The sequence below is a fragment of the Conger conger genome, chromosome 2, assembly GCF_963514075.1.
Source record: "Conger conger chromosome 2, fConCon1.1, whole genome shotgun sequence".
NCBI classification, from domain to species: domain Eukaryota; kingdom Metazoa; phylum Chordata; class Actinopteri; order Anguilliformes; family Congridae; genus Conger; species Conger conger.
Genome location: NC_083761.1, coordinates 19,569,274 through 19,582,337, shown reverse-complemented (window position 1 = coordinate 19,582,337; position 13,064 = coordinate 19,569,274). Strand labels below are relative to the sequence as shown.

Below are 13,064 nucleotides of genomic sequence, written 5' to 3'. Positions count from 1 at the left end.
TATTATTATTATTATTATTATTATTATTATTATTATTCTTTTTATTTTATTTTTTTCTTTTGTTATGTATTATTACCGCAATGACTATGGCTAATACTACTGCCAATGCTGCTGACAACAATGACGATAATAATAATAATAATAATAATAATAATAATAATAATAATAATAATGATACACATTTGATGTCCTTATCCTTGGTAACACATATTGGCTGTTCAAAAAAAACAAAAAACATTTCTGAAGAAAGAAGTAACACTTTATTTCCATTGAATCCAGGCTATAGTTTGTTATATGCTTATGTTATCATTGACATAGGAAGCAAATGGCTCCCCCGTGTTAGGAAAATTGAACAGTTTTTAAACATCCCTCTCAAGACAGTCATTATTGTTGTTTCTAGTCGGTCTCTCTTTGACTGATCCCTGGTATGTAGCAACTGCCCTTTCTGTCTCTCAGGTACTGTGTTAAAGGCACACCCTTTTGTACTGAGGTGTAAAGTCAGGCATTTCATCCACTACAGGCATAGGGCTCGCTGTAATCCTCTGGCTAAGCATACCCCTTTTCTGCGGCTGGAAACTACTTGTGTTTATACTACTTGACTAACTGCAATGTGGACATACAGTAGACTGTAAATAGCCAGTCATGTAACACCATAGCATACTGGCTTGAGGATTTGACACGATGAGCAAAAACACATTTTCTGAGCAAATGTATAATATTATAATTGTCCCTTACAACTTTTGCTTCTCTGAGTAAATGTTTACAGTAGATAGTTGTCAATGAACAAGAATACATGATAGGTACACAGGTTGAAATAACTAAACATATATTAATATATTCATTAATATAAAATGAATCAATACACTACAAGGCAACAATGCAACATGGTATCCAGAATTCAGTGACAAACGTCTTTTCAAATGTTGTCAATTCCACATTTTCATTACTCCAGTATTATTAATCTCTGAATGAGCTGAATATAGATATTCCCATGGAAGTATTTTAAACAAACCGAAACAAATTCAAGCTACCACACAGGGTTTCTTCTTCTCTCTGATACAAAACACTTTGTTGTGATTTGGGTTGAAATTTGAATGAACAAGAAATGCAAACCACATGTTCTTTACAGACAAAGCAGGCATAAAATCAAAGCCACCAGCTTTTTCACTCAAACATAACACAGAGAAAAAAGAACACACCACATCTGACCTACTTATACAACATACTACAGTATATTATATATGCACGACCAGATCAAGGTTGCTGAATGACAGAATAGTAAGTGTTATGCATTCGGTTGAGAAATGGGTAGATCCAAACAAACTTTGTGGGAATTTGTTTTGATTCTAACATAAATACAGTGGTTACAGTGTGCATTGGCGTTCTTAAAGCGGGTGGAGTGCAGTATGTTGTATGAAGTCACATTTTATGCCTATCTTGCATTTTTTTGGAGGAAGATTATAAGGTGCAGAAGGAAGAATATGTGTCTGCATTAAAACATCTGCCCGCAGTGGAAAGTCTGTTCTTTCAGATATGCAGTGAACTCGGACACGGGGGTGTATCCCAAAGTTTTCACAATGTTTAACCTCTGTTTAAAGCAACTGGGTCTGTTAAACTGTGGGCAGTTACGGGCTGACTTGGTAACAAAGCACTATCTGTTTCTATGAACAGACCTGGCTGAAGTGGACAGTTGGAAAGCAGACAGGTATACACCGCCATCTTGTGGTTGAAAAAAAAAATGAACATGAAAAGTAACAAGATGGGCCAGGAGAAGGCTATCCCATCTGCATATTCTTAGCTCGTATTTGCATATATTCTTGGCGTTAAGGATGTCCATATGAATCAAACCTGACCATATAATAACAACTCAGATAGTATATTTTAGGTAGTAAAATTAGGTACTAAATTCTTTCTTTTTTAATGAGACATATACATTAATAAGAATTATACATGCTTGGGGATACACAGTGCACCAAGTTAGAATAAGAATAATACACATTTGATATATCTAATCCGATAATTATGACTGTAATTATAGGCCTATTTCTTGATATACAATTAGATAGAATGTAGAGCTTCCCACTGGCTCAATTAATGTGTTTGGTTTTGAAGGAACGCAGAGATCCTGATACCTTACCAACCCCTGTAAATAATTCATGTCTGCATTGCTGTCTGTAAGGGGAAGTACAAGGAAGTCTCACTAACCGAGAATTGGAACCTGCCTCTGAACTGAAACAAATCAATCGCAATTTGAGATATCAAATTGAACTGTACGACAACCAAACAGAACTGCATTTGGCTGAATTGTCGTCTTGCATTTGTCTCGCAACTACAATGAAGGCAGTACTATTGACCAATTATTTTTTGAATTATAATCAAGTAAACTTTTTAAACATAAAAAAAGCAATCAAAATGTGATGTGAGTTTCATGAATATGTAGAAAATAGCTTTGAGGCCTAACAAGGCAATGGCCTTTCTTGCAGTATGCTTAATGGCCTGATTACATGGTAATAATACCTACTGGGGGTGTGTATGTGCTCCTAAAAAGTGTGTATGACCTCTTAGACAAGTCGGAAAGTTTTCAGCAGTGACCTTCACGCCGCTCATGTAAGCTTTATGAAGAAGAATGACATCAACCTCTTTGAGTTCCAGCATCAAGAGTCGATTCTATACTTAGTGTAGCATTCACCTCTCCCCTGTTATGCAATTAATGCCAAAATTAGAACGCAAAATCTTTGCCTTCCCGGGGACTTGTAATGAACGAACACTATGCGCAGAATGACACCCTCGCTTTGTGGACACACTAAAAAGGGAAAAGAAACATTTGGAAGAAGTACCGATGTCAAGGAGCATTTGAAATATAAATATATTTTGTCTGAGCTAAAATAATCAGAACGATGTATATGTTATTGTTTGAAGATGTAATTGTATACTCTGAATGGTCATACACCGACATAACTTGAGATGGGAAAAATAAAACATCGTACAGCAGTAAGTAAGCAGTAAGATGGGACAAAGGAGAACAAGCAGACCTCAGTGTTTTCTGTTTTCTAAACCCCCCCAACCCCAGCCTCAGCCTCAGCCTGGGAGCACCCCACCCGTCGCCACCCTGCTGACATCCTGTCAACTGTTCAGCCTGATCTCTCACCTTTGACCTCTGACCCCAGAGACATTGACACTGAGGCATTCATTGGCCATACATGCTTCCCAGCTCTTAGGGTCAATTCCAAATGCATCCCAGCAGAATGTGGGCCAAGCAAACAGCGCAGTATGTTTAGCCTATGGTTGTGGATCAGGGTAGATCGAATGTAAACATGATTTCATATCTATTGTACATAGTTGTTCCCACAAGAGCTAGTAATAGATGCTCAGGCCAAACAACAAGCAACCCTGCCAAACTAAATTACTAACTCTGCTTTTGTTTTTATTGTCTCTTTAGACTAATTATTTTCACTCTGCCTGTTTCTAATTATTATATTGGATGCCCGGAGCCCTTACATACCACCAATCTTGCTTCACGAAAACTTTGACTTAATTGTAGATTAAAAGGCCCACAGTGAATATATTCACCATAAAATAATACAATGATATGTGAGTGTATGTGTGTGTGTCTGTTTGTGTATGTGAGTGTGTGTGAGAAAGAGAGAGAGAGAGAGAGACACACACAACAGGAGGTAGACCATATTGTTCACATTTCTCACAGATTCTCATACTTTGTATACACTGATATACACTCACCAAGCATTTTATTAGGTAGACCTGTAAACCAGCTTGTTAATGCAAATATTTAATCAGCCAATCATGCGGCAGCAACTAAATGCATAAAAGCATGCAGACGTGGTCAAGAGGTTCAGCTGTTTTTCAGACCAAATGTCAAATTTGACTTTGACCGTGGAATGATTGTTGGTGCCAGACAGGGTGGTTTGAGTATCTCAGAAACTGCTCAACTCCTGGGATTTTCTCACACTCTAGAGTTTGGGAAAAATGGAGAAAAAAAAAAAAAAAAAAAAAAATCAAATGAGCAGCAGTTCTGCAGGCAAAAATGTGTTGTTAATGAGAGACATCAGAGGAGAATGGCCAGACTGGTTGTAGCTGACAGGAAGGTGACAGTAATGCAAATAACCACACATTACAACAGCACTCTGAACACACAACACATCAAAACCTTGAGAAAATGTTACCTTTGAATTCATATCTCCGGATTTACCTGGGATTAGCCGTCAGTTCCAGTGTGATGGTTCTGAAATTCATAACAATAAAACAATGTGACACCTTCGCCAGAATGAAAATGCAGGTATATGGTTGGCACAGGGGTGCAGCTAGCCTGTCAGGCATGATGAGAGCGAGTCCACTTTAAAGATACAATACATAATTATTATATATTATTATATGGTTATTATATTATTTATTATTATTTATTATTTGTGTTCCCAGGGATGTTCATACAGTATGGACACAACATACCCATGGAAACCCCGCTAATTCCAATTTAGAGTTTTTTGGAATATAATATTTAATACCTCTATTGACTTTATTTCAATAGAGAATCTAAGAGGATTCTATTTTATTTTACATTTTTCTACATTGTTTTCTTCTCTTCCCTAATATGGAATGCCCAATCACCTCTGTCAATTCTGGCGGGCACAGACTAGCACACATATTAATACTGTACTGTAATCTGTTGGCACTATTATATATTGTTTAACTGTTTTCAGCAGAAACACAATTATGGTGTGACATTGGACTTACCTTATTGAAAATCTTTTTCCTGAGTCACTCTCTAAACAAAGAGACATCATTCTCAAGGGGTTTTTTTTGGGCAAATATAAAAACACTGTCATACAACAAGCGGTATTTCAGTTCTCAACGAGCAATACAGTGTGGTTCATTCATTCCCAAATTGCAGTAATGTATTGATTTTCATGCAAAAAAAATGCTATGTACTGTATTTTGTATTGTTTTTTATACATATTTCACTGATTCTATTTGGGGGAATCCATGCAGTAGAAATATGCAGTTAATGGACTGGATCAATAAGACTGGAATCATAGAACCACATCAACAACATGGCCACATCTGACACAGACAGACAGACAGACAGACATACACACACACAGATTACACTAGATGCCGATTGTTTTCAGGATGCTAACATTTACATTGTAGAATTAGGCCAAAAATGATATCTCACACAAGATAAATATATGTATCATAAGTACAGTCATAAACATATATTTATATTAATGAGCTTTGTTTAACATAACTTACCTGAGAGGTTGTTATCACACATGTGTTTTCTAAACATGCAGAGCTTTGTAGCCAGAAAACACCCAGAAAGAAGCACCCCGATCCCTACACCGAGGAGAGCATACGTGAAATCTGCTAACAAAAAATATATATATATTATAATTGGAAATACTAACTGTAGCACAATATCTAAACACGTATAAGGCAAAAAATGGTTATGGAGAAGCACATGAAGTGAAAAATGTGTGTTAAATGGTGACATTTGAAAGAATCAAGCTTTTTTAATTGTATCCAAATAAAAACATAAAAACAAGCGTCATGCACAGTGAATCCCCGGGACCGCTGGCTATTTGAAAATCATTGCAATGTATTAGGGTGATTCAAATATCCAAAATAAAAGTAATATTGACTGGACAAGGCTTTGTACTTTATTCGGTCAAATAAACCATCCCACCTGCTTACCCGACACTAGATGAAGTAGCCGGTATGTAGGTTCATTAATCGTCAGGCAGTTGGCATGGACTTCTAAGGACCCGTAATGTGTCCTTATTACAGTATGTCCGACACATCCATGACTTTTTAGAATGTTATGTAACATACAGCACGCCACAAATAATATCCAGGTCATCTGAGGGCCGCATTGTCGGCTAATGTTACACCTGATTTATGCAGCCTACTCCAAAACTCCTCTCCGTTAGGTTACAGTGCATGTTTTCCATTGAATGATAATTCACTATAGTTGTGTCATCAGACACACATTTAATGGATAGCAATTCTCGCAAAATGTGTCATTACTGTGATTGTCTAATTCGGATCAATATTATCACCTTCCATTTTGATGTGTCGTAGCCTTTTTCATATTTTGAAAATATGAAAATAGCTACATCAAAATAGCAATATGCAGCAGATTACCTGGACCACACCTGATTTAAAGACCAACCCACCCAAATAGGTGCATGGTCATTTGTTATTTTAACAGTCAAGGCTGGAGGGAAAAAGATCATTGCATTTCTTTAAACTAGCGATGACACTTGTTTTGGGCTTACCGCCAATGCACAGCTGCAAGCAAGTCTCTACCACCTTTGGACACCAACTAACTGGCTCAGCTGTAATGGGTCACACAAATCCTATGAGGTCACTGCTAATATAATGACAGGCCAGAAATAATTTTCTCAATGTTGGGCCTTAAGTTTGTATTAGTTGGTCTACATTCTGTTTCTTTCAAAAGCTCATGACAAACACTGTCATAAACTTTGTGTACCTGTAGATTGTACAATTTAATTAAATGTTATATTATGAACATTGACTCCATTCTGTTCACTGGCAGGAAGATTGAAGATATTTTACTTCAATTCACCTTTTTCATATGCAATGTTGGGGTCATTTCCATGGACCTTGTTCATCAAACAATCTGCAAAATATTGACAGAAGTACGACTTAAAACAATCATCTTTAGGATTTACAGTGTCTAGTCCCTGCTGTGAAAAATATTTGGGGCTATGTATGTTACATTACATTACATTACATTATTGGCATTTGGCAGACGCTCTTATCCAGAGCAACGTACAGTTGATTAGACTAAGCAGGAGACAATCCTCCCCTGGAGCAATGCAGGGTTGAGTGCCTTGCTCAGGGGCCCAACGGCTGGGCGGATCTTAACCGGGATACACCGGGATTAGAACCACCAACCTTGCGTGTCCCAGTCATTTACCTTAACCACAATTGTATATCAATCAAAAATTGAAAACATAAACTGAATGAACTATTTCACTATTTTAGAATCTGAGAGATAAAAAAATCCACCACTGTATACTTCTTGTATCCAGTGAAATCAATATGAACCCAAGTGTGGAATTGTCTGGTCTGCACGTTCCTTAATTAGTGAGCATTAAAACTGTAGGCTAAGTACATTTAAAAAGGGGACGTTTCTGTGTTGCTGTGGTTACATATGTTAGTTAAGTTCTGATCAAAATAGAGAAGCTAGGCAGATGGCTAAGCCCGTTTTTCATTATTTTTTTATCTTGGTTAAATTCAAGGTTTTAAATTTAGGCTTAAATTGGGTTATTCTTAATCGTAATTTATTTTTATTCGTAATTTTGCCACTTCTCATGAATAATTCTTGGTCCACCTTACAACTTTACTCTGTTGTAACTGCCCATGCGCACTTTCCGTGGAAATGTTTTTTACTGCTAAATTTGCCTTGTGCTACACTTTGCACAACTCTCTCACACAATTTACCCAACATAGCCAGCTTCTCTGTTTTGTGCTGGTCATAGCTGGCCAACAAAGGAAAATATTATATTATCCTCCAGGGGAGGATTGTCTCCTGCTTAGTCTAATCAACTGTATGTCGCTCTGGATAAGAGTGTCTGCCAAATGCCAATAATGTAAAAATGTAATGAACGATTATATCTGGGTATTCAGTGGTATGATATGTCTTACTATGCTACAGTACAGCTGTAGTATAAGCTGGTTGTGCTGGTGTACATTTCAGATAAGGACAGGAAGTGCAGTTGTCTTTGAGGCACAGGCAAAAGCAGATGGACTATCGTGATAACACTCATAAAATGGTGAAAAACAATGCTATCTTTGCACGTATAAGATAACATGAGTGTCTTACTAGTTATGGATTTGATGCTTTTAATGTGTGGAAGAACCTATGAACTTAAAAGTGTCTGCCAAATGACAAAAATGTTGGTAAAATGTTGCCTGCTTCTTTTAATACTCTTGTCCTGTCTTCTAATACAACAACTGATTTATTTTACTGAGAGACAAGGAAAGCATAGCCAGTCAAATTCTGCACCTGCCATGCAAGAGGGGTGATATATCATCAGGTTAATCAGCTGTAACATGCTCTGAACTTCATCAGGGTGCCAGCAGCCACTGCCAAATTCTTTACAATGGGCCACTTAATTACCTCCTAAGCCATCCATTGCATTGTACTTTGATTCCCCAAGTCATCATTGCAAAAGAGAAGTTCTAAACTGACTAACCTGGTTAAATAAAGATATAAACAACATGCTATGTCTTTTCCAAGTGAATATTCAGAAGATGGTAATTCAGACATTAACAATAATATGTTATACTTATACTTGAACCATGCATTATTGATGTCTTAGTTCATCCATTCCTAAGCCAATGCTGAACTAATTAAGCGGTGTATTTCACCAGACCATTTTTTGGTCTTGAACTCTGACGCAAATATAGAACCTCAAAACTCAAACTCACACAGGCTGTTTAGCACACCTTCACCAAGAGAGCAGACGTGAAATGCTTACCAATGAGGATAACCCTTAAGAGGGCATACAATCCAGTATTCACAGCCATTTTAATTCCCTTAGATACTCTTTCTCCCCCATAATCTGGGTCCAGTCCTCCACAATACGAGCTGTAGAGCCACACATCTTAAGCTGTGAACGGAAACAGAGAAAGTTCCTGTTTTCTTTGATGAGAATATAAGATAATAAGACATATAAATGATATGCAAAATTGCTAAGCAGTTAATGGTGTATTTTCTTAACACTTAATAAGCCATGACATTCTCTCTTGACATTTTCAAGACTTAAATAATAGTTATTTAGTCTAATTTATATAAGGACATTGTTGCATTTGTGAAGAAGCAAAACACACACAAATAAAATTATCTTTCAATAGCTGATTTTGAGCCCAATTAAAAAAATAAAAAATAAAACATCAAAAGTGCTTTACTTTTAGCTATGCTAAATTTAATAAACTTTGAAACCTTTAGTAAAAGGACAGGTACTCTTCCCTCATGCATGTTTTTCTGTCAAAAGAGTTTGAATATCTCAGAGACTGCTGATCTCCTGGGTCTCTAGAGTGTGTAGAGAATGGTGCGAAAAACAAAACACATCCAGTGAGCAGCAGTTCTGTGGGCAGAAAACGCCTTGTTAATGAGAGAGGTCAGTGGAGAAGGGCCATATTGGTTAAAATTGACAGGATGGTGACAGTAATGCAAATAATCACACATTACAACAGTGATGTACAGAAGGGCATCTCTGAACACACAACGCCGAAACAGCTCTATGTGGATAGCCTACAGCAGTACAAGACAAATAAGAAAAACAAAAAGTCTAATGGGTACTTAATAAAGTGCTCACTGAGTGTATACTGTAGGCCCACAACCCCTGTCTTAGACTTGGGGAGGTGTCTTATGTGCTACTACCAATTATGAACTGCCATTGCCGTATCACAGAAATGCACTGTAGCTTATGATTTTATGAAATTTAATAATAAGAAATACTCACAGTGTTAGTATAAATACTTTTTATGTTTAGCATGTGTCGACAGCATTCTGCTTCAGCATTGTGAGACAGGCACAGACATGGTATTTGGCTTAGACAGAAGTCTGGGCTTGTTCCACGCCAACAATTTTAACACTTTAAAGGGGTGCACACAAATCCAAAACACATTCTTCAGACTTATGTTCCAAGGGCAAATGTTCTTGGGCTGCTTCACTTTGTTTTGTTTTGAAGATCAGCATCTAAACAGTGACCTTCACCGAGGCTAGGGTAAGTTTTTCTACTTTTTCACAGCTGACTGCTGTGTAAAGCTTTAGACAGGCACAATTGGGGACAATGCTGTGGTGGCGGAATGTTCCGGCTGACTGGGATACTTCAGCATTGCAGCGCACCCAATATTAGGCCCAGCTCACTGATCATGCTACTAAGTGCCAAAAATAGAAAAATAGATTGACTAAGAGTGACGGGAGAGATAAGAGCTCAAGGGTAAACATTAGCACATGATTTTGGTCTTTACACGCTGTTAATTAAGGCTCTGGGAGTGGGGACTGACTGGACTAGACTGGACAGAACATGATTGAATTAAACTGTTGATGTCATTGCTGGGGCGCCGGGAAGATGTTGTGAATATGTGATCACAGGCTAGACAAAGTGACAATAATTGGAAGCCAAAATTGTCCCTGTCATTTTGTGTTTCGGCTTTTTAGAAAACGATTAACAATCTTACCAAGCAGCGAAACTTGTTTTGGAGGCATGGTTTCTTATTGGTTGTTTTTTACTGGGCTTTTAGCTCTAGCTGAAGGTGTTAATTCAAAAGTGATTCTCAGCAGCTATCCTACTGTGAATTTACATGTTCTTCTCTATACTTTACAATTAAATCATTTAACAATTGCTTTTAGCCAAAGCAAGTAGCAAAGATATATTTAACATTGTATGGAAAAACCACAAGAGCTAGAGATAGGCAAAATTAAAAATCATATATCCACCTTTGTCTTCTAGGTGCATGCCTCTTGACCAGTGAGATGTAGGGACTGAAGGGTTAATTCATTTTTTATTGGATAGAAACACTGAGGTGCATTCTGGAACTGATTTTGAAAAGGGCTTTCACCATCATGGGACAAGGGCAGACATGCCCGGTGCATCAATAGAGGGTACAGACAGTTGGCGAAACAATGCTGAATGGAGAAGTATGGTTGGAGTGTACACTGCAATCATTGTCATAGAATAACAAGCCGCAGTACCATATGCAGCTTGGTATGCCAGTGGGAGCTCTTTGAATTAAATGCGGGCGACCACCAGAAGTCAGGAAAGGGTGTTGTGGTATTAGCTGGTAGCTGGTGTGAATTTAGGCAGATTGAAGGCCAGGCAGGCAGCAGCATTCTGGGCCATGCAGAGGCCAAATGACACAGGGCAAGTACAAGTTTCTGTGCAGGCGAAGAAGGTGCAGATCAGCTGGTGTTGTGAAGGAAGAACCTGCATGGTTGGATACATTCCACAGTGTGCACTGAGAAGCTCAGCTGGTCCTCCAGGGTCACACCAGACGAGTCAAAGGGAGACGTGGTGGAGCCATCGACATTGAGCTATCAATCCGCCGGAAACAATTTGTGAGAAGCAACAGGAGTCCTGTCTTCACCAGGTTGAGCTTCTCTGGAGTTCCAGCAGCCATTCTAATTCAGTCAAAACTGTTCTAAATTGTATGTCAAGCATATGCTTGCTTTTCAACAATAAGAATCCTGTTTTAGAAAGAATCCCTAGCTACTGTACATTTGACTACTTCATCTTGGCCCCAGTCAAACACCTACCTTATTAGGTAGGTAATGCAATACTAATGTGATTATTACTTTTGCCAGCAAATCATGCGATGTGAAGAATACAATACAGAAGGCTAAATTAGGCACTGGCCGCTTCATGTATTTTCTTGGCATTACTGTGAGTTGGTGTGAGTGGAGACACTTGCGTCTGTCTCTCTAGGATACCACCACTCATAGCACTGCCATGATATCGCTGTCCCTCTTCATATGCTCTTTAGATCAGCGGTAACACTGTCCAGGAATCCTTTCAACTATATATTTAAATGGTAAGGATGTTTGTGTGCAAATCTCAGTCCGTTTGAATTGGAACCTAATCATCGAGGACCATTTAGTTAAAAAAGTATTGCACAGATGAATGCATTTTTGCATCCTGATGTATTGCATATGCAGTATCTATCTTAAGTCTTTCCAATGACTTTCACTTACTGACAGAAATCACTGATATTCATGTTAATCAACTAAATCAATATGGTTCACTTGTCAAAACTACATAGAGACTATTAAAGTGCTGAATAAAACATAAACTCCAAACAATTAAAAGTGGGGTCAGTTGGGGTAGTTGTTGAGTGCTATATGTGTATACTACTGTATAAAGGTTTTCCATCAGTGTCCCTAAGAGAAAGACAGGAATGCCTAGGAATAAAAGTGTTCCTTCTTTACTTAGTAGAAAACGTGAAAAAAACCAGACCAACTTCTCCCTATGCGTCACTGTTCCCACTACTGCCAGGGGCATTGGCAGCGTGCCATTCTTTCTCCGCATGTCGCAGGCCCGCAGACAAAGAATAGAACAGTAAATGGACCAGGCTTGAGTCTCTCAGACATGGCTTAGTAGGATTGAGCAGCAGGAAGGACTGGCAGGAGCATGGAACAGCCAACCCAGCAGGAGGGGGGGTTCGCCTAGATGAGGGGCGCAGTGACGGACGGTGAAATGGCCCGCGAGCCGCGGGTGATGATCGCCCCCTTCGCTGCTGCCGGGGTCCCCATGTGTGGGTGTCCATCACGCCGATGGGCTGGGTTCCACATCAGTCAAGACTCCCGGGGGTGAAGTGGCTTCTGCACACCATCTCCTATTATAGTATTGCCTGCCTGCTTGCCCGTCTCCCTGCAGAATAAGGCTATGGGAAGATTACTTGGCCATTTGGAAATTGTATGCTTGAGTTACTAGGAAGATCTTTTGATCTCCTCCCCTACTCGCTTTGCTTATGACTTTCTTCTCTGCAGGTAGTGAAATAAAAAAGCTCTCGAATTCTGTTCTACTTTTAGAATTTCCCCAGTGCTGGCTGGCTGGTAGGGAAGGGGAATTCCCCCAGAGATGAAATCGAGATTCTCCAAGAGGCACAATGCAAGTTTAAGTTTTCCTTGAATGCAACAGATATTTCTGAAGTCCATAGCAACATTTTTATTTAAAGAGGTGCCTGATATGAACACTCCATTTAACACACAGTGCATATATTCATGTACATGCAATTTTAAAATTGCAGTGCGAGGTAACTGATGTATCCTTAGCTGCTCGTCTGAAATTAAGCGTGGGATAAAAAGCCACTAAGTAAAAATTTCCATCTCGCACGATGGGTAGTCGGTATTGCATTAGACGTGTTTAAACAGGTGTAAATTTGGCATGTGACATGTGTCTTGTTATGATACGGTAGATGTCGCAGAGAAAGACGACCCATTACTGTATGAAATACAACCTTCTGCAAATAGAGGTACATAAATAACACACCTGTGTACTGTAAGACAGAAAGGG

General features: G+C 38.7%; 1 protein-coding gene across 2 annotated transcripts; it reads right to left on the bottom strand.

Moving 5' to 3' along the window:
• Positions 1-237: 237 nt before the first annotated feature.
• LOC133122801 (transmembrane protein 273-like) lies at positions 238-8,665 on the bottom strand. Of its 2 annotated transcripts, none has more exons than XM_061232968.1 (6): positions 8,526-8,665; positions 6,605-6,658; positions 5,269-5,382; positions 4,750-4,780; positions 4,208-4,240; positions 238-3,968 (listed from the first exon to the last, which is right to left on the bottom strand). In XM_061232968.1, exons 1-6 carry the CDS (start codon positions 8,572-8,574, stop codon positions 3,962-3,964), a joined length of 288 nt encoding a protein of 95 aa, XP_061088952.1. In that variant the 5' UTR covers positions 8,575-8,665; the 3' UTR covers positions 238-3,961. The 2 variants fall into 2 exon arrangements, with proteins under 2 accessions (XP_061088952.1, XP_061088953.1); XM_061232969.1 differs by having other exon boundaries at positions 5,269-5,379.
• Between the last annotated feature and the right edge of the window lie 4,399 nt (positions 8,666-13,064).

Bases quoted from the DNA above. Each gene is read 5' to 3' on its own strand.
- LOC133122801 (XM_061232968.1), bottom strand. From the start codon at position 8,574: ATGGCTGTGAATACTGGATTGTATGCCCTCTTAAGGGTTATCCTCATT. The intron at 6,659-8,525 runs GTAAGCATTTCA...AATATTTTGCAG, and splicing joins CTTAAGGGTTATCCTCATTG to ATTGTTTGATGAACAAGGTC. The intron at 5,383-6,604 runs GTGAATTGAAGT...ATTTTTTGTTAG, and splicing joins CAACATTGCATATGAAAAAG to CAGATTTCACGTATGCTCTC.